Source organism: Lucilia sericata, unplaced genomic scaffold, assembly GCF_015586225.1.
Source record: "Lucilia sericata isolate MDLA Ls3-8-SP2 unplaced genomic scaffold, ASM1558622v1 Contig000083F_arrow, whole genome shotgun sequence".
Lineage (NCBI taxonomy): Eukaryota > Metazoa > Arthropoda > Insecta > Diptera > Calliphoridae > Lucilia > Lucilia sericata.
In genome coordinates, this window is record NW_023994116.1 from 199,824 (window position 1) to 222,505 (window position 22,682).

The following is a 22,682-nucleotide window of genomic DNA, read 5'->3' on the forward strand; positions in this document are numbered from 1 at the left end:
CTTCCGAAAACTTTTTTAGTATTTGTCACGGTTTCGTATGAGTAACATTTAGTTATTATGAACAAGTATACCAACGTTAAATTTAGTAAAACTGATCCCAAATTATGGCATACGATATCGATCGAAATCTCAACTTCGATTCTATTGAGATTTCGGTCGATATCGTATGCCGTAATTTGGGACCTGTTTTTACTGCTTCGTTTCCACACATTGTATTTACAAACATTTTGGAGGTGCAAAGTGTAAGTAATTACTTTTTGGGTGTATAACCACTTATTTTTGTTTGACGATGACCAAAAAATAAGTGGTTACAAAAGTGCTTACCCGACATTTCCGAATTTAAAACCGGTTTTGGAGTTATTTTCTGTGTTTATTACTCTATTATCTTACTCAATGCTCCAATAACAAATTATGTTATCGTGCTATTTGAAATGATTTTTACATAAATGTAAACATCAATATTTTTTCAAAAACTTTCTGTTATCTACTAGGGTTGGAACCATTAAATAATTCCTTATTAGACATACGCTCGAGACAACCTACCAAGTGATGTATGAAATAACTACATTACAAAAGATTAGTCCTATGAGGTACTCTGACTGTTCTTTTGTGTAGTATTTAAACTAGTGTAATTAATGGCAACATGTTATGCATAGTGCGCCAATCGGAAACTCGGAAAAACTTCAGTCAAAATTTTGTGCAGAGTAGTACGGACGGGATCGTTAATCATAATATACATATAATAAAACCATCACACGTTGAGGGAAATACGGTTGAAATATTTACCGGTAGTATGGCTCTCCTTTTTTAATGTATAAAAAAAACTTATAATTAACTTAAATATGAACTTTTGAGAAATCTCGAATTCCGGGATTATTGGTGTCAGATTTCGTTCATATTTAAGAGCGATAATTGCTGTTCGGAGTTTTGAAAGAGGCGAAGTATTTTCATAGGCCAAATGCGCACTTAAAAGTTAAATACGACTAATTAGAAATGTACATAGTTTTATTAAACTTTAAAATAAAAAATAATGGAATAAATTACAAAGCATGTTATTTTTTTATCAATTTGGATTTAAGCATTTATTTTATGTATTTTTTGTTTTTGTTTTCACACTTTTTCTAATCTAATCTATTTGATTTACATAAATATGTATGTGAATATGATTATCGCACATACACACACTGACATTTAAAAGACTTACATAAATACTATATACACATACACTGAATAGAACTGAAATTAATACTTGTAAACTCATGAATACTTTTACAAATTTTAAAACAAATTAGTAAATTTAAATTAATTAATTGATTAATAAACAATAATGACGCTTTAATTGACCACCTCGACAGGTTCACAGTTATCTTCCGTTTCAGCTGATGCCACATTAAGTGTTGGCGAGCAACGGCGATCATCGTCACAACTGTCCTCGCCCACACAACTGATGTGGCTGCCGGTACTGCTGTGATTGCTGCTGCTACTAGCCGAACACACACTAATGTTGCAGTCCTCTTTTTTGGGACTTAAATTAAGGGAACTATTTAATTTCAGATCATTCTGGTCTAATGATGCATTTAGGCGCATACGCTTCTCTGGTTTCTTGAGGAGCTCTTCAATGGAATAGGGATTGCGTTTACGCGTTGAGGATGTGCTTAGGTTTATGGTAGCCGGGGAGGATTTTCCAGAATCACAATCACTTAGAGTATCCCCCGCTGACGGTGTAGTCAAGTCAATTGAACTTTCCGATTTGGTGTAACCTCCACTGCTAGAGCCATGCAGTGAAGAAGGAAAATATGTATTTGGTGGATGCTGAGTATGAGCGGCATAGGGCAAGAATTGACTAGCGGCTTGGACATGTTGTGTATAGTAGAGCAGGGATGGATTCCAAAACCAATGCTTCTGTAAAGCTGCCGAATACGATAAATCTTGTGCAGTTAATTGAGTCGTAAGCGACGGTGGGCTAGAACTAGTGGTGGCCAGTACATTTAAGGGGTGTTTTGGTGAAGGTTTAATAGGATGATCGGCTGCTGCTACTGTTGGTAGTGAATTGGTGCCAGATACTACATTAGAACCTTCACCATATCGATAAGCATTCGGTAGGCCAATTGGTGGTTGAGAATGAGAAGACCTATTATGTGTGTATGTTGCGGGATCCGATGTTGAACTGGTTGCACTGGAGGAGTTGGTTGCATTAGCATACAATTGATTAGGCGCATTATATGGTGCTGTTCCTACATGATGTCCACCAGAGGCTGCCGCTACTGCAGCTGCATTTTGTTGGTTTGAAGTCATTTCATCAGTCCATAAACCACTATTGCGTAATATGCGATTAATGGAACTTATTGAGGGCACCGAGCTGGGATCGCATATACGTTGCTGCTGTAACTGTTCACGTATCTCCCAGGCAAACAAACCGCTGTTTTCCTCCTTCAAACGTATTATTTTCTTCACAACTGTAGGGGTGGCCACTTGCTGGAATAGGAAAACGAAAAGATTTTATCAGTCAAATTTTTTGTTATTTTAAAGTTAAAATAGACATGTTAAATAAGTTTTAAGCTTCCGCTAGAAGTCGTGCAATGCTAACAATTAAATACCGTGAAATTTCAATTGTTTTTCATATTTATTATTCTTTTGTTTTCAAATTTTGCAATCATGCAAACGACTTAACCCTTTGCTGATTTTATTTTTATTTAGTTTCACTGAATTACTTATTACAACTTGCAAATAAAACTGATTCAACCTCTGACCGACTTGTAAAATGAATACAATTTTATTGAAATAACACTTCCGACGCCTTTTTTGTGTAAGTGTAATATTGTTAGTTTTGTGTAAGTTTTTAAATCCTCCCCTAAAGTACGAAGAAATATCGAAATCCAACTAAGACTGGTGCAGTTGATGACGTGTGACTTGGCAATTCATTAAAAATTCATAAATAAAAATGTTTATGGACACATAAATTGTAGAATACACTTGATGCCTTGATGATTATCAGAAATAAAAGAAAAACAACATACAACTAGAAAATATGGACAAAAAAGTGAAAAACACGCCAACGTATGAGCATTATTCTAATGATTATTTAAACACAAAAAGGTGTTAAATGCACGTTTTGTATTTGAACTAACTTAACTCCCCTTACATTGCCCCCCTCCACAAACAACAAAAAGAAAAAACTTTCTGTTGAACTAATACTAATGGGTGTTGGAAAAGTGATTGATTTTTACTCCTGTTCACTCATGTTTCGTTTCGTTTTGTTATTTTATTTATTTAAATATTTACACACATGTACACACGCGTATTTGTGTGATTTTAGATACAAGAAACCTTCAATTTTTTATTAATTAACTGGGAAATATGATTGATTAGCCATTTAATGACAAATCATCGAAAATCTTTGCAGAGCGTATACGTGAGTGTAAAAGAGAAAATTGTTTAATATTTTCGACTCAATTAGCGATTTTTTTTTTCGAAGATTTCTACAATTTCGTTTCAAATCAAATTTATTTGATATAAAAACCAGTAGCTTCTACATGTCATTATAGCCATAAACTTGGAATTATGTGGAGATTATTATTTTTGTGCTCCTGTAACCATAAATATGTAAATTGAGATTATATTTACCTTATAATAAAAAAAATACATTTGTATGACTGTGAGTTGGTGTTATCAGTTGTTATACTTTTAATATCCTGCATGGGCCTGAGAAATTTTGCATTGGAAAACACCTGAATTAAGTTTGTTTAATACATTTAGGTTTGTTTGTCAACATAGGTGGCAGTCGTCAATTTATGCACATCGTTAATGTTTTATTTATACTTTAAATGGTTTCGCTTATAAGTTAATTGTTGTTGTATTAAGTGTTGGTGTTGTTTTTGTTGTTGTTCGTTCTTATCACATTTTAATAACAAGTTTGTTTGTATTCATTACAGATTGATTTGCAATGTCTTTGGTTGTTGCTGATTATTGGTAAACAAAAAATCAATATTACTGCTAAAACATATCCGACTACCTTACTCCCTATTAATACCCAGACAGATTTATTGTGGTTCACACAGTTTTATGGTTTCAAACAGGGATCAGTAAAATAAATGGTGTATAAAGAGAGAAACAAAAACAGAAGAACAATTTATATGCGAAAATACTGAAATATTCCCGTAAATCGGATAACTGTAATAAGAAAGTGATTTCGTAATCTTTTGAATTTCAATGGCATTAATAAATCAATCAGGAGTTAATTACTTTAACGAATTGATTATTCTATACAGAGACTGATTACTGCTATTGCTGATACAGAAGTGATGATCTGTAGGGTACCAAGTCTTCAGTGGGTTAAAAAATATGTTTACAGATATCACATGTAATCAATAACTAAATCAATAATAACGTTATAATACAATATCTATTGAAAATTTATTATATGTAATGCTACAAAAGTGTGATTTGTTAAGCATGTTTTGACGAATACAACAACTTTTTCATACATATTTATTGGACTTACTGTAAATATTGATTTAACCACAAAATGTCAAGAGGTTCATTTATTTATTTATTATTTTGTTGTGGATATTTAATGAGGGGTCGTAAAATAGAAAAAATAGATAAAAAACAAATTGAAACCTGCGATGGATCAAGAATTTAATTCAGATAGACTATATATAAATTTCTTAAGCTGTTTTTTGGTATATTCCTTTAAAATCCATGCCCCAAATAAATACATACATATGTTAAAACTTCTTTGAAACTTTGGCGAACAAGTATATTTCACTAAGCACTTACGGAATTGTGCTTTTATAAATATATTATTAAAATAGATTTGACTATTAAACTTACCTTTGTTTTACTGCCTCCTATGGACCCTGGACGTATTGAACCCGTTTCATAAAAACGTGTAAGAATTTTTGAAACACAGCCTAAAATGAAAATTAAAAAAATATAAATTTTATTTGAATAGTTATTTTCTTAAATAATAAACGTTTTGGTCATTCAAACATTATAGAAGATTGTCATAATTAAAAAATAAACAAAATATAACAACATACCATGGGATACCAATAGTTGGCGTGATATATCACAAGGTCTAACACCACATAACGCCAGTTCCACAATGCGTCGACGAACACAATCCGGCAATGGACGTCCATTTACAAAAACTCCACCCAACTGATTAACACCAGCTTGACCTGCAATCGAAATTTATGAAAAATTATAAAAAATTTTATTTGAAAATTTTTTTTGGAATAAACATAAACTACTTAAGAATTTTCAAGTTTTCAAAAATCCAAATTATAGATTTTGATTTGTAAACCCCTTTTACCTATATCTGTCTTTTCGATAATCTGTCTGTTAATAATTCAGAATTAAGTTAAGATGGTTGATCGTATCAGATATTTTAAAGCGAATTTATGAATGTCTAAAAACAATTATTGATATACTTATGTATGTATGTACGTATGTACATATATAACTAATATTTTAAGTGATCTACTCTGGCGCATCCAACACAGTACCAATTAAACAGTGTGTGTATGTAGAGAGTATCTGAATGTGGAAGCATGTAGTAAAAGATCATAAACTCGATTTTATTATCCTCAATGAACAAAAAGGGGAGAACCAAAGATTAACAACAATTTCAAAAGCCGCCTGGTATTGATCGTAAAAAAATAATAATAACCGTGAAGGTATTTTTTTTGATGTTGTTGTCGCTTTCGTTGCAGTTGTTGCAGTTTTCCATCATGTCCGTCATGTTTGAGCATAATGTTTGAATACTTAAAAGGAATAATGGTTAAATTAATTGAAAAATGTGCAAAATAAAAACTTTATTTAAGCAATTAACGATTTTTTGAAGTAAACAAACTCGTATCTCACACACATATTTATGTGTAAGTTTAATGTTATTTTTAATAAGCACAAAACGAGATCATTGTACCTTTAAAACATTGTCCGTAAAATGATTAAGAACCACACACATGGATTTTTATTTTTACTCTGTTTTTTTTTTTAGTTGAGTGGAACGAAGTTAAAGTGTTAAGGAGCCAAATATAATTGAAAGAAAAAAGAATGAGTGTAAATCTTGGATTGCATACATACATATAAACATTTGCTTTTAATTTGTTTGTTGGTTTTATTTAGTTTTATTTGGTGTAATAAAATTGAAACCAACGTTTACAATGGCGTCATTAGTTATTTAATTTAATTTTTATTTTATTTTTTAACTCACCTGTATGCGGCATAGTGGCGGAGGCTTCGCGTTTACGTTTTAATGAGAGACGTCTGTCTGTAAAGACTTATTTCTAATCACTGAGCTCGTATCTTAGCCGGAGCTATAAAATCACAAAATAAATGCTCACTGAACTGTAGATAGTTTTTTTTTACGACCGTGCCAACCAACCAACAGCCAGTTGTCCAGTGAATCCAAGCTGTAGCTTAAAAAAGTATTTGTTTACGTTGATTTTATGATTGATTTTTCCACGAAATCGCTGTATTAATGCCTGTAAAAGAGAGAAGATTTTCTATAAACAAACTAATCCGAATGTAAAATTGAAATAAAACATTAATAATACAAAACATTCTGGTGCCAACAATAAGATCATTCAAAATGTAACCAACTTCAATTAAATTTAATCACATAAAAGCGTACTGGTCATTGCATGTCATTTATCCATAATATAAAAGAAAATTATGCAAATATCTGGTCGGAAAAGTAAATTCATTCGAAAGCTTAATGCCCATGTTTTCCTTATAATTTTAACTACAATCAATAGTTGCCCTTTTTGCCTGCTAATTTTTGAATATTTTAAGCTAAAGGACGGTACAATGCCAAAAACAAAAACAGATATGCAAATTTACACCTTAAAAGCCAACCGAATTACTTCCGTTTCCGTTCCATTTCGAATTCTTTATAGTGCAACGCCTGTCAACATGCATGAAAATCCTATAAATTTCATTTTTATTATGAAAATAGAAAAAAAAACTAACCGAAATAAACAATTGTACATACAGTATAAAGTCAGCGTAGAAAAACTCCGTTAAGATTTCGTTTTTCAGGTTATAAAAATTGTACATATTTAACAGAAAAATAATCAGAAAACCCAAAAAAAAACTTAAACGCAAATGCTTGTTAATAAACCAAATTATAACACTAACTGAACACAAAGCAATATACATACATACAGAGCAACACACAAGTCCTTTTTAAGAACAATGGAAAACAATAACCAACAATTAAGTTGTACAACCCCCAACATTCAAGAACTAAATAAAATTTCAGCTCATTTAGTTGTGGCTGCCACTTATGGTTAAATGTGTAAATTAAGTTCTATTATTGTCGTTGATAACATTTAATTAAATGAGTTATAATGTGTTTCATATTCATATTCAGCTAATAAAAAAATGACAATTTAAATCATAAAATTATTTTTGAATATGAATTCGCAACTAGGGGATTTCGAATGTAAAATGAATTCGAAAATCCACTTGCAAATCAACTGATAAAATAACAAATTAATTTTTTCCAATTTCAACCCATTTTTAGTTGGCTGTTGAAAGTTCCCACGGATTTTGTTACAAGTTTCGAAAGAAAACTTTTAATCATAATCGAATGTCTTGAAAAATGAAAGATTAAAGAAGAAACACAAAACAAGTAATAAAAAAATACAAATAAAATTTAGTGATTTATGTAAATTTGTCGTATTTTGTTTATATTTTTGTTTTACAAACAAACTCAGCAGAAATCTATTTAAATTTTATTTTAATTTTTTATTCTTCGGTACAACCGCTTGTGTTCCTCTATTTTGTTTGAAATTCAACAACAAGAAATCAGTTCCACTTTATTGCTAATTAAGTCGTTCCACAATGATCATCATTAACAGATTTACATACAAACAGACTCACTCTCGCAGCGTTACCAAAGTCATGAGTTTAAAGTCAAACTCTAAAATCAAAAACTAGTATTAATAGATTCGTATGTCTGTCCGACTCACTGCTCGTTTGACTTGTGTATTCAAATGAGACATTAAAATTTTAAATAATTATCAAAAAATTGATTTTTTATTTTCAAAACTTATAAAAAACTAACGTTTGTTTAGAGTGATCAAACAAAACCGACGATCCATGGCTCCAAACAACAAGAGGAAATGAATGGAGAGCCTAAAAAAACAGAAGCTTTAGAGCGTTCCCTACAAACATTTTCTATTGCGGAAGTTACCCGTGTGAAACTTCCAAACGTGCTAAAAGCTCGCCAGCGATGTTGCGGAAGTATAAGAATTCTTGTCACCAGTCGGGAAGAACTGATGCCGAGCTGGGGAACGTCTAATAGTAACATGGAAGATACTTCTGGAAGACCAGCAGAAGAAACTTCTAGATGACTCTTGGAAGTAAGGTATTGCCAAAGACTCTTCTAGATGTGACTAGGAAGTCACTTCTTGAAGTGACTACCTAGTATCCTCTAGAAGTGTTCCTATCTTATCTTCTAGAAGATGAGTTTTCTCTTCTTCTAGAAGAAGAGTATTCTCTTCTTCTTGAAGAAGAGTATTCTCTTCTTCTTGAAGATGAGTATTCTCTTCTTCTAGAAGATGAGTATTCTCGTCTTCTAGAAGATGAGTTTTCTCTTCTTCTATTTGTATACTCACCAAAATAAAATCTATAAAAATAAATCTAAATAAAATGAAATTTTATAGTTTTTATTGAATTAATTGAAATTAAAATAGTAGAAAAAATAACAGATTTAACAACTAATCTAAAAAAAGTAATATATGTATGTACATTAGACCGACTCACAAAAAATGGTGCTTGAGTTACCCCCCTCATAATATTCGCTGTTATGTAATATGATGTTACCCAAAATATTTTCGGTTAAGTGTTGTCCATTCGTGAGCTGGACAGTTTTAAAGAAAATATCGTATGGGAACACGATTCTTCATGTTAAATTCAATATTTTATCCAGCTTCAAAAAATCTTTGTTATGTTTTATAATGGTTCCCAAAATATTTCTAGTCTATCGGTGGCCGTTCGTGAGCTGAACCGGTTACAAAAAAGTCCCTTTTTAGTTATTTTGTTTTAAATTATACAGCATTTCTTAAACAATATATACAGTATGTGGTATCATTTGAAAGGTTTTTTGAAGCCAAGTCTAGTGGTGCGCAAAATTGTGCATATATTTAATTTTTCTTAGTAAAAACCTAACAATTTTAAATATTTTGGAATATGACAATTATAAGCAAACGGTTATTTATGATTAATACATCATTGGACGCGACTTTAAAATACCTTTTAAACGATACCCCGTATTGGATATTTTGTTTCAAAACAAACAAAAATTTAAAAAAAATAATTCCAAAATACCTTTTTTTAATTTGGTTCAGTGGTCACTTAAAATATTTTGGGAATCATCATAAGACAAAGCAAGGTAAATTTTGGGAGGGGTAACAAAAACACGTTTTTGCTTTCCATACAGAGGGAGTCGGTCTAATGTACATACATATGTATCAAAAATTTAGAATTATTACCTTATAATAAGATAATTTTCAGGGAGTCTGTATTAATATTCCAACTGCTGACTGGTATACTTCCAAAAATTGTAAAACGTTGGACTCTAAAATATTTTTGTAGTTCTTCATCAATTTTATGATTAATCCATCAAATTGTAAGAGTTATATTATGGAACGCATTAATCCTTCAACGAAATAAACCAAAATAATGTTATAATTAATATTGAATATACATACTTTTGTATTTATTGAAATTAACAGTTATACTTTAGGAAGCAATAAAAATAGGATTCTCTCATGTCCAATACATTTACCACCAAAGTTTAAACGGTCAGATCCATTTTTTACATTTTCTGCAAATAATCGACATTTTTAGTAGAACCACGTGATGAAATAAGACATTTATAACTTACCAGATCCCTTTTTTATATTTTAATTCAGTTAGAAGTATTTTAATATTAGCTACTGCTTTCTAAAAAATAAAATAATTAAAAATTAATTAATTTATTTATTTATTGTTTTGAATCAATAAAAACATTACCTTTCATGAACATTTTTTCAATAACTTGGAATTAAACCGTCTATAAAGATCTGAAATTACTAAGTCATGGATTATTTTTTAAATTATTTACAGTCACTAACGATAGAAACACCTTAACGACCCTAAACGGGATATTGCTTTTGACATTTTTTGTTTGCTCTCTTCTAATACTTAGGTTCAATATCTATATGGAAATTAATAAAATTGTATTTATTTAAAAAAGGTGGGTTTAAAACTATCTGATTTCAATATTAAATATCTTATATGGGCAATTTCGTGTCGAGTGACCCAAGTCAAAAAATAATTTATGTATAAAACAGTAGTATTAATTTCAATATAGTGATTCCAGACTTAGACGCGCAAATAGTTTTAAAAATATTGAAAGTTAAGATTTAACTCAAATAAATCTAAATATGTTAAAAATGCAATGTTCATCAAATGAAAGCCGATGTTCATCCTAAACGAATTAAGAGAGAGTCGAAATTTAATATAAAAACATTTTTAATGAAACATATTAGACTTTTTTAAAAATAATGGAAATGGAAGCCGTTTAGAGTTGTTAACATATTCCTAAAATAGTATTTTAATATGACAACTTACTTTTTAATTTTATTTATATAATCCTTCCTTATACTTTTTGGTATATATTTAATAAACTTCGTCAATTAAGAAAACCTTCTTAAATGTTTATTAACAGTTGATTTTTAACACAACATTGTCATATTGTTTTTTATTACTTAAGATTCACAATATTTTAATTACACTATTTTTCTATGAACATTAAATTCAAGAACTCATTTAAGTTTTACGATGAATAATTAAAACTGAACATGACTGAACAAAACACAAAACATCATCTGCATTATTTATTTTTATTTTTTCACGCTAAAAAATGGAGTATTTATATTTTTTGTTTTTGTACTCTTCTTACTATCATCCGGAAGTAACCTAAAAGTATACTTCCAGACGGCGAAAACTAGAAATCAATGTATTTTGTTTTTGTAAAATGTGTGCTCTCGTCTGACAATTGTACAGAAGTGACTACAATCCACACTTCCAGATGAATAAAATACAACATTAATGTGAACACTCTTCAAACTGTCTTCCAGAAGTGACATAAACATACAAATCAAGAAGATACAAATTAGGAAACAATGTATTTTGTTATTGTAAAATGTGTGTTCTCACCCAACTCTCATACAGAAGTCACTAAAACGTATACTTCCAGATGAAAAAAATTCAACAGGCATGGTTTTTTGTTTAAGCAAAATGGATGCACTCTTCTAACTATCATCCGGAAGTAACTTAAAAGTATATTTCTAGAAGACGAAAATTCGAAATCAATGTATTTTGTTTTTGTAAAATGTGCGTTCTCGTCTGACAATCGTCCAGAAGTGTTTCTGACGTGGCGTCTGGGGTGATGCGCAATAGTTTTCTCTTTTAAATGTTTGAAGGGTTTCTATTTATTCATATCTAAGCAGTATGTAAATATGTACAAATATAAATATGTACATATGTATTAGTGATGAGTGAGAATGCTTTTGAACAGTCCCTTCAAACATTTAAAAGACAAAACTATTGCGCATCACCCCAGACGCCATGTCAGAAACACTTCTGGGCGATTGTCAGACGAGAACGCACATTTTACAAAAACAAAATACATTGATTTCGAATTTTCGTCTTCTAGAAATATACTTTTAAGTTACTTCCGGATGATAATTGAAAGAGTCCATCCATTTTGCTTAAACAAAAAACCATGTCTGTTGAATTTTTTTTATCTGGAAGTATACGTTTTAGTGACTTCTGAATGAGAGTGGGGTGAGAACACACATTTTACAATAACAAAATACATAGTTTCCTAATTTGTATCTTCTTGATTTGTATGTTTATGTCACTTCTGGAAGACAGTTTGAAGAGTGTTCACATTAATGTTGTATTTTATTCATCTGGAAGTGTGGATTGTAGTCACTTCTGTACGATTGTCAGACGAGAGCACACATTTTACAAAAACAAAATACATTGATTTCTAGTTTTCGCCGTCTGGAAGTATACTTTTAGGTTACTTCCGGATGATAGTAAGAAGAGTACAAAAACAAAAAAAAAATATAAATACTCCATTTTTTAGCGTGAACGTTAAAAAGTTCAGTGACGTTTTGTGTTTTGTTCAGTCATGTTCAGTTTTAATTAATCATTGTAAAACTTAAATGAGTTATTGAATTTAATGTTCATAGAAAAATAGTGTAATTAATATATTGTGAATCTTAAGTAATAAAAAACAATATGACAGTGTTGTGTTAAAAGTCAACTGTTAATAAACATTTAAGAAGGTTTTCTTAATTTTCGAAGTTTATTAAAAATATACCAATAAGTATAAGGAAGGAATATATAAATAAAATTAAAAAGTAAGTTGTCATATTTTACATTAAAATACTATTTTAGGAACAAGTTAACAACTCTAAACGGCTTCCATTTCCATTATTTTTAAAGAAATTCTAATATGTTTAATTAAAAATGTTTTTATATTAAATTTCGACTCTCTCTTAATTGGTTTAGGAGTTATTAGCATTTAAAGACTTTTTCAAGTTGTACGATTCGGCTTTCATTTGATGAACATTGCATTTGAACCTATTTAGATTTATTTGAGTTAAATCTTAACTTTCAATATTTTTTAAACTATTTGCGCGTTTAGGTCTGGAATCATTATATTGAAATTAATACTACTGTTTTATACATAAATTATTTTTTGACTTGGGTCACTCGACACGAAATTGCCCATATAAGATATTTAATATTGAAATCATATAGTTTTAAACCCACCTTTTTAAATAAATACAATTTTATTAATTTTCATATAGCTTTGGATTTAATTATTCTAATTATAGTTACTTTTTTAGTTATTAACACCAGGTCTTTCTATGACCTATCATATCATACTAATATTCTTAATATTGAGCATGCCGTTCCCAAGATATTGAACCTAAGTAGATAGTTTTTGAACGCGTATAACTCCTTAATTAGAAGAGAGCAAACAAAAAATAGTATTGCAATATTCGTGTCAAAAGCAATATCCCGTTTAGGGTCGTTAAGGTGTTTCTATCGTTAGTGACTGTAAATAATTTTAAAAATAATCCATGACTTAGTAATTTCAGATCTTTATAGACGGTTTAAATCCAAGTTATTTAAAAAATTTTCATGAAAGGTAATGTTTTTATAGATTCAAACAATAAATAAATTAATTAATTAATTTTTAATTATTTTATTTTTTTAGAAAGCAGTAGCTAATATTGTACCCTCTATTAAAATACTTCTAACCGAATTAAAATATAAAAATGGGATCTGGTAAGTTATATATGTCTTAATTCATCACGCGGTTCCATTAAAAATGTCGATTATTTGCAGAAAATTTAAAAAATGGATCTGACAGTTTAAACTTTGGTGGTAAATGTATTGGACATAAGAGTATCCTATTTTTATTGATTCCTAAAGTATAACAGGTAATTTCAATAAATACAAAAGTGTGTATATTCAATATTAATTATAAAATTATTTTGGTTTATTTCGTTGAAGGATTAATGCGTTCCAAAATATAACTCTTACAATTTGATGGATTAATCATAAAATTGATGAAGAACTATAAAAATATTTTAGAGTCCAACGTTTTACAATTTTTGGAAGTATACCAGTCAGCAGTTGGACTATTAATACAGATTTCCTGAAAATTATCTTATTATAAGGTAATAATTCTAAATTTTTGATACATATGTACATTAGACCGACTCACTCTGACGGAAAGCAAAAACAAGCACCATTTTTTGTGAGTCGGTCTAATGTACATATATTACTTTTTTAGATTAGTTGTTAAATCAATTATATTTTCTACTATTTTAATTTCAATTAATTCAGTAAAAACTATAAAATTTCATTTTATTTAGATTTATTTTTATAGATTTTATTTTGGTGAGTATACAAATAGAAGAAGAGAAAACTCATCTTCTAGAAGAAGAGAAAACTCATCTTCTAGAAGATAAGATAGGAACACTTCTAGAGGATACTAGGTAGTCACTTCAAGAAGTGACTTCCTAGTCACATCTAGAAGAGTCTTTGGCAATACCTTACTTCCAAGAGTCATCTAGAAGTTTCTTCTGCGGGTCTTCCAGAAGTATCTTCCAAGTTACTCTTAGACGTTCCCCAGCTCGGCATCAGTTCTTCCCGACTGGTGACAAGAATTCTTATACTTCCGCAACATCGCTGGCGAGCTTTTAGCACGTTTGGAAGTTTCACACGGGTAACTTCCGCAATAGAAAATGTTTGTAGGGGTGTGACATATTGAAAAATGAATGAGTTTGTGTTACAATATTGTGATATTTTTCATTGTATTTTATTCTCATATCTTATTATTAATTTTTAGTTGCTACCACTTGTAAATAGTATTTCAAAGTTCCCTTTTCCATCTACTAATTGCCATGTTCGATGAAAAATATATCAAATAGAAATTTCCATATTCAAAACTGTATTTGTGAGTATGACCATTTGATTGTGTGTGAGATCTTGTACAGGTGTTTATTATGAGAGATTTTCTACAACTTTTTCTTCTTTGTCGTTTTCTTCAATATTTGTATTTGTTATTAATGAAATTAATTTTAGAAATGACAAATTTGTGTATTGTTTGTTCCACATAATTAGATCGATCATGTTTCAAGTTGATCTTTTGAAGTTTGGCCGCTAATATGGATTATCTAAAGATTGGTGTCGAAAAGAGGAGATTTTTGATTTCAACCGATCAAATTGAGTGAATGATTCGTAATGAAAACATTTTGATGCAAATTTTTTCTTAATTTATGCATTTTAATTAAGTTATAAATGTTGGTAGCAATAATAAAATTTGTTAAATAACATAAAATTCGTTTAAAATTAATTTGATGAAGAAATTTATTATTAGTCTTAAACCTTTGTCAATTAAGCATGCGAGAAAATAAAGTTTGATACTGAAATTTTAATTAACTCAACGCAACATTGCGTTAATAGAAGTTCATTCTTATCAAAGTTTGACAAAAATGACCTGGCAACTAAAAAAATTACGCTATAGCCTTTGTTCTGCGACGAATCAGCTGATTCGTGTTTTTCATACAGAAACCTAAGGCTGTATGGCCACACGTCAAAATTTTTATCAAAATTTGTTTATGTCTTAGTAATATATACCAGCAATCATTGAAGAAGAAGAAGCATAAACACGTACACAAATTTTGATTAAAATTTTGACGTGAGGCCATACAGCTTAACGGCAACCTCACGGTCAAACTAACGACATACAATGGTTTCCGTAAGCCAAAAACGAATTAGCTGATTCATCACGGAACGGAACGTTGAAACTAACTAAGCCATTAAAGCTAACAATTTTTCGGCATTATTTTGAATCAAAAATATAATGTAAGATCAAAAAGTGAATGCTGAATATTTATTTATATGTTGTTTGATCAAATATTTGAAGATTTTCCGTATCCAATTTATTGTTATTTCGGAGTCAATAATGGTTTTCAAATTATGTAGGTGTCCATAACAGGTATAAAACTAATTTATCGGTACTTATACCAGTATCAAAAATAAATACATCAAAGCTAACAAAAAGACAAGTAAGAATTTATAGTCGGGCATGGTCGACCATATGACACCTTACGCCAGTGATTATGTTACAAATTTTGATTATTTTTTTAATAATAAATTATGTAGTTAATTTCATTTTACACCTTAATTCAGAAATATTTTAACAATTTGTTGACAAAAAAGGGATTTTCTAAAATAGGGGGCATGGGGGTTAATATGGACCTATCCTTATAAATTTTAGCAGAGGGATTTACGCCTACATCAGTTATCTATGCAGAATATTATCGTGATATTAGTGTTTATAAGTGAATTTTGACCATCAAGTCATTTTCCGAAGGGGACTTAGTATGGAGGATAGAGTCAAATGAGGCACGAATAATAGAAATATCATTAAGACCTATATAAAACAAAAATATGCCGATTTTTGGAGTGATACAAGAACATTTAATATATTTATTTATTTAAAGCCCTATTCGGGGGTACTATAGCTATACGAAATAATAGACCGACTTTAACCATTTTCAATAGGGTCAAAAGAAGAGAAGAGCCAAATTTCATCAAATTATCTTGACCCGTAGACGGACGAATCGTCTCAGTGCTTCTGAACCGATTGGTATACAAACATCAGCACAAATGCATAATATAGTTGTGTAGGGTGTAACAACAAATAAAAGTGTTATATTCAAATCTTGTGTCACATTTAAACAAATTATACGACTTTTGAGGCTTATATAGGGTTTTATAATGGAACTCTCCTTAAAGAATTTGGAAGAGTGTTAATATTGTTATTTTACGATTTAGGATAATGAATTATGAACAATTTAGGAGAGCCTAGCTGTATTTCGGAATATTAGAATACATTGGTGCTTAAACTCATTATGAGAGGTATTTTACAGCATTTTATAAATTGATTTCATTTAATACTTTTTAAAAGCTTTATAAACTGATTTTCTGGAAGAGGGCCATCCGGTCAATTATGGACCGATCTTTAAATTTTGTAAAGATATTAGGAATAATTTAAAACCTATCTATTATGATTATGACAAGTTGTTAAAAAAAATTCGCGTGTAATTTCGGGGGAAAAATATCCGCACTAAATGCCTGTACATTTTTTTTATTAATATCAGGTTTTCTTTGAGTTTTCAACTCGTTTGATGTGTGAACTTTTTTGACAGCAGCGTAAATGTGAGTTTGTCTTTCTTAAGAATTTTTTATGGGATGTAAAACTGTATACTTGAAAATAAAAATGTTACCCTAATGTTTATGTCGAATTTCATTCCGATATTAATAACACTATGCGACAAAAATAGATACCTAGTAATACAATTTTTCTGAAAGGTGGATCCGAGTAGAACAAGAATCTGTTTTTTTTTTTTAATTTGCTAAACATCTCCAAATTCTTGAGATACGGTAAAAACCGGTTAACAAGTGGAATTATTAGTTTAATATGAACTTTAAAGTATTTTATGGAGTCAACTCTGTTCATCTTTTCTATTTATTTCACTGCGTTCTTAAAAGTAACTTTTGTAAAAATGTATCAGATTTCACTGTATTCCAGGAGAACTCATGAACCGATACTTCCCATTTTCAATACCAAACAAATTTCAGCCCTTTAGATACGACGTTTGGGCCCTATAATATTTTAAAGATCTTAAAATGAACCCGGGATACAACATTATCTTATTTATAAATTTAGAAAGAAACCCAACAAATTTTTTTTCAAGTTTTAGTAATGACCAGTAGTGATCGTATACCTTACTTGCTTTATTTAGCGGAGTGATCATACAAAGTCTGAAAACGGAATTAAACCGGTATAATCAAGTTTAAATGGTATTTAATCTGCATCAGTTACCAACATTGCTTAAGTCATCATAAACTATTTATTTCTGAAGTGCGTCTAAAAATATAAAATTGCAAAGCGTCGGGAATTTCAATATCGATTTTTATCTGTTATGTAAAAAATCAATTTTTCAATAAACCCTTTCTCATTGTCTGGTTATATTTCATCGAAACGATAGATGTACAGTTTTCATACAAATATTATTTCAACCGGCAGAATATCTACTGGTTAAACGATAACCGGAGCTTAGATAACGGGCCAAATTGTATCAAAAATGATAGTCGATTTTTAATTGAAAACGAAAGTATTCTCGGATTATTACATCGCTTACGGTTTCATAATTACTGATTGGTTATTTCGATTTCAGTTCTTTCTCAATTTCTATGTTTGTAAACTTAATTATACAACTTTTTTGATATTAAACTTCCATTTATCCAAATTGAATGAACTTACGTTTTAAGAAAAAAAATCAATGTTATACTTACATGAATGCATTAATGTATCCTTTTAGAATTTGTTGTTTTTTTTATAATTATTAATTTAATAGTAACTTATTTTTTTCTGTTTTTAAGACTAATTAACATTAAATTAAGTATGTATGTATGTACAATCACTTATGTAAGAATATTTATGTGTATTTAATTTTCAGAACTTTATTAATTTTTAATTTTAACGTGTATAAATTATTTGCTTTTTGTAAATGTAACAAAATATTCAGTAATATTTAATTAATATCAGTTTTGATTAAAAGAATTTTATATCAGATTTTTTTCAAACACTTTTATACAGAATTAATTATTAATTATATCTCGTTTAAAGCGTTTTAAAGTTACGCGGTTAATGTTTAATTATTAAACACCAGTGTTGAACAGTTAACTGTGCTAATGTGTTCACAACTCAGTAACTAATGATTCACGACTACTGTGCTTTCTCAACACACAGCCTTTTTTCTTTTTCTGTTTCGGGTAGAGCGTTTGGTATCGAAAGAACTCAGTAGCAAATACAACAAGCACTGTAACCACCGACCGTTGCAAGACTCGCGAGCAATCTAAAAACGTATAAATATAAAAATGCCGTAACGCCACCAAAAAAAAAAATAAAACGAAAACAAAAAACTATACACATACACACAATATGTATCAACCACCAGCCCCACTACTAACATCTCTTGACACACACACACTGATAAATAGTGGCACTGACAGTTAAAGAAGTATTGATCGATCGTTTCTACACTGAAGGTGGAACAATAGCGCAACAAACAGGCTACGGCTTTTCTTATTTTCTTTGGTCTCACTACTGATTCACTCGCTACCAGACAACACACAAACACACAGAAGACAAATGTGTTTAAGTAAAAAGGGCGGAAGCGGAAAACCAGTTCCATCACTACCACCACATTAGAGCGTCACACATCAACGCTAAACCAGTTTTCCACCAACCATATACAAGGCTTTTTATTTACCAAAGACAAACTAACGCCATCTACAATTACCAGGTCGTCGCTGATTGGCTGAAAGTAGAATGTTTGTCTCATTCTCACACACACAATCGCTTGCAGAACGAAGAGCAAGCAACTAACTGTACATTATCAATGAGATACACAGATGTGAGTAATACAGTGGGTTTAAAATCGTTAATTACAGCGGAAATTAAATTTAGTATATTTTTAATTGCATACATATTTAATTAATGATTTAAATAACGAATAAATTATTTTCTTTTATTAAATTTTATTTTTATATAAAAAATATCAGAATGATTAATTAAATTGTTGTAAGTAATAATTATTATATGTATGTCAATAAATTTGTTTTTAATTTTTATGAGCAACTTAAAGTTAATTTCGGCTTTCTTAAAAAGAGTCTAAGCAAACCAGAGAAACCAAAAAAGATATAAACAAGTAAAAATGTTAGTCGGACATGGTTGGCCATATGATACCCAACCATAATTTTATCGTAATACTAGTGTTTACAAGTTAATTTATGGACATAAAAGACGTTCTCTGAAGAGGACTTTGTACGGAGGCTACGGTCAAAAGACTGTCGATAATTACGAAAATTGGAACATTTAGATATGTATATACAAAACTAAGTTGTGCCGATTTTTGCAGAGATACTAAAACACATAACATAATTATGAGCTCAGGAGTCTTATTCGGAGGGTACGGTGAAATAATGCATTCATCACAAAATATTCAATAGGCATCGTCCTTGAAAAGTTAATGTACCAAACTTCATCAAATTATTTTTGTTTACATGGACACACAGACGGAGGGACAGCTTATGTTATAAACATAAGCATAATTGCATAATAGCATCCTAGTGGTGTAGGATATTCAAATAGTATACGCTATAGTATTTTATTTTATAAATTTTATCGAATAAAAAACGTGTATACATAGATATGTACGTTAGACCGACTCACAAAAAATGGTGCTTGAGTTACCCTCCTCAAAATATTCGCTCTTATGTGATATGATATTTTGGGTTCAGTGTTGTCTGTTCGTAAGCTGGACAGTTTTCAAGAAAATAACCTATGGGGGCACAATTTTTCATGCTCAATATATTGAATTGGTTGATTTGACCCAGCTTCAAAAGTTCTTTGTTTTGTTTTATGATGGTTACCAAAATATTTCCAGGCTATCGGCCGTATATATATCGGCAATTTATAATTTAAAAATGTCTATATACATTTTTTCAAAACCTTACCTAACAACTACAGAAAGATCAATTTATGGCATAGACATTTAAAAATCATTTTGGGCATATGACCACAGCGGCTGTTCTTTTCGGATGTCCTATTTTGGTCCTCTTATTTGAGCAATTTTGGTTTTGGTATGGGATGACTAACACGAACAATGTTTGCCTCCAAAACATCAATTGTTTCTAGTTTATCAGTATTAGTGACTTCAGGCGAACCCACATCAAAAAATTGAGAACTGTCAAATAGCTTGTCTTTGGAGCCCAATTCGGAAAACATTTTTTATTCTCCAAACTTTCTCTATTTTGGCGTTGAGACCAATGATTTTTGTTCAAATTTGGAACTAGGTTTAGGGATGATTTAGAGATCATATCCACTTTCGATAGAACAGTTTTGTAACTAGTACATTTTTCTGCGACTTATGTTTCGATATAACGACTAAAAAAAAATACCTAAATGTGAAAAACTTGATTGAGAATTAATCTAAACATGAAAAACACATTCATATTCCAAATTTTAGTTATAATGCTTATCTGTCCTATCGATCAAAATGCCATAAATTATAATCTAAAAAGATTCTATCAAAAGAGAATTTAATGATAACTTTATCTTGAAATTAAAGTTTTAAAGTTTTTATAGATCAAACAATTTTGCGGCATGTTCGTAATTAAAAGAATGTGAATTACAAATTTATTTCATATTCTTTACAAAAAACCACTTTATAATCGAGTTCGTTATAAGAGATGTTTTTGTATGAAAATAGTTATTAAAATGTGGGCACTTGACAAATAGTTCATATATGAATGTTTTAATCAATTTTTATATTTCGTTCTAGAACTAGTAAATTTACTTCAAATTGTAAATTTTTTCGCAAATAAATAATTATTTTCTTTTATAAATAGTTATGATTAAAATCCTTAAATTTGTAAATTTTCTTCTATTGCTTTTCACATTTAGTCCCACTGTAATAAAGACCTCCCCTTTAGATAATATTCAATTACACTTGAATAATACATTGCTATGTGCCACATTTTAACTACGTAAGTAAAGCTGGATGAAACTACAAAAATAACAACAGCAACGAAACCATTTGAAATATTGCCATCGGCAAGCAAGAAAAACCGTTGCTGCAGCATAACGGTTACAGCATATTCAACATTTCAACCACGTTACGGCCAATCGCAACGCTTTTATATTAAAAAAACTTATAATATGTACATACAACTAAAAAATGTGTGCACACGTGCTTCCAACTCAATTTTCATTACACAAACACCCACTAAAAAGGGGGCAACTGTGAAATACACACACTTACAAATACATTGAAAGTATGCTGCATAAATGAATAAGTATTTTCAAAAGTTCGTTCGGGTAACGGAAATTGACGCTTTTACGCTGTTAAATGCTCCTTACCCAAAACTCAAATGCCCACCCATCACCCATTTTTCTTTGAGGAAATATATACATAGTTACATACGTATGTATGTATGTATGTATGTATGTATGTATGTATGTATGTATGTATGTATGTATGTACATGATATGTCCCAAATACACACATACAAATACATACATATTTATACTGTTAATTGAAAAATCCATACGACTGTACTGTTTAATTTGTTGTAACTGCTCATTCGAATGTTTCATACTCTCACTGGATAAATGAATTGTAAATTTAAGTTTGAAATGAACAAAAACATACGAATGGTTCGAATAGATAAAAGTATTTTTTTCTTCATTCTAGTCGTTCCATTGCAGACGTTCACTGATGCCTGGAGTTCTTATTCTATTATATGTATATTGTGGTTAAATTCTATTATAATTCTGTTAATGCGATTTTGGCATGGGAAACATTCAATGTTGACGTAAGAATGAGTTTAAAGCATTGAAAGCAGAAATCGTTAAATCTTGATAAGTGGTTAATGCTTTGTTATATTTTTAATTGAGAATGGATATTAAAAACTTACAATTTGTAAAAGCTTTAAATCGATGGAGTAAGTTTGAGCAGTAAGTATTGCGATAACAAAAGATTAAAAGTTATTAGAAATCACAGTTGGACTAAGGATTAATTTTAGTTTTTAGTGTAGTATGTAGTTTGAAACGTGGAAGTAAATATTTTACATCAGATCCGAAGAAATAAACCTAAGCCAATATCGGGTTTGTTGTGCGCTCCTTTATCAGAGTCTTTGGAGACCTTTGGACTGACAGACTAATTTACTACTAACAACTTATCGGAGGATATATGTATATATTTGAAATGAAACTCAAAATCGTTGTATGCCCATTTATACTTAATATAAGCACATTAGGGTGGTGGTCGAACACACTTAAAGTGACAAAATGGTCAAAATAAAACCCGTTTTTATTTTGCCAATAGGCATTACTTCTAGCAATATAATTGGTGCTAATTTTGATTTTGAACAATTTTTAATTTTTATTTGTTCCTGTTGCTCCTTTGAATATATTTGGAAATATGTATATGTACATAAATTTACACAAACACTTA

At 30.0% G+C, this 22,682-nt stretch overlaps 1 protein-coding gene across 2 annotated transcripts; it reads right to left on the reverse strand.

Moving 5' to 3' along the window:
- Positions 1–1,324: 1,324 nt before the first annotated feature.
- Positions 1,325–6,507, reverse strand: LOC119599631 (paired box pox-neuro protein). 2 transcript variants are annotated; one of them, XM_037949489.1, is made up of 5 exons: positions 6,221–6,507; positions 5,043–5,183; positions 4,834–4,913; positions 2,082–2,475; positions 1,325–2,030 (listed from the first exon to the last, which is right to left on the reverse strand). In XM_037949489.1, exons 1-5 carry the CDS (start codon positions 6,231–6,233, stop codon positions 1,336–1,338), a joined length of 1,323 nt encoding a protein of 440 aa, XP_037805417.1. In that variant the 5' UTR covers positions 6,234–6,507; the 3' UTR covers positions 1,325–1,335. The 2 variants fall into 2 exon arrangements, with proteins under 2 accessions (XP_037805417.1, XP_037805416.1); XM_037949488.1 differs by having other exon boundaries at positions 1,325–2,475.
- Between the last annotated feature and the right edge of the window lie 16,175 nt (positions 6,508–22,682).

Bases quoted from the DNA above. Each gene is read 5' to 3' on its own strand.
- LOC119599631 (XM_037949488.1), bottom strand. The intron at 4,914-5,042 runs GTATGTTGTTAT...TTTTCATTTTAG, and splicing joins CCAACTATTGGTATCCCATG to GCTGTGTTTCAAAAATTCTT. The intron at 2,476-4,833 runs GTAAGTTTAATA...TTCCTATTCCAG, and splicing joins TAGGAGGCAGTAAAACAAAG to CAAGTGGCCACCCCTACAGT.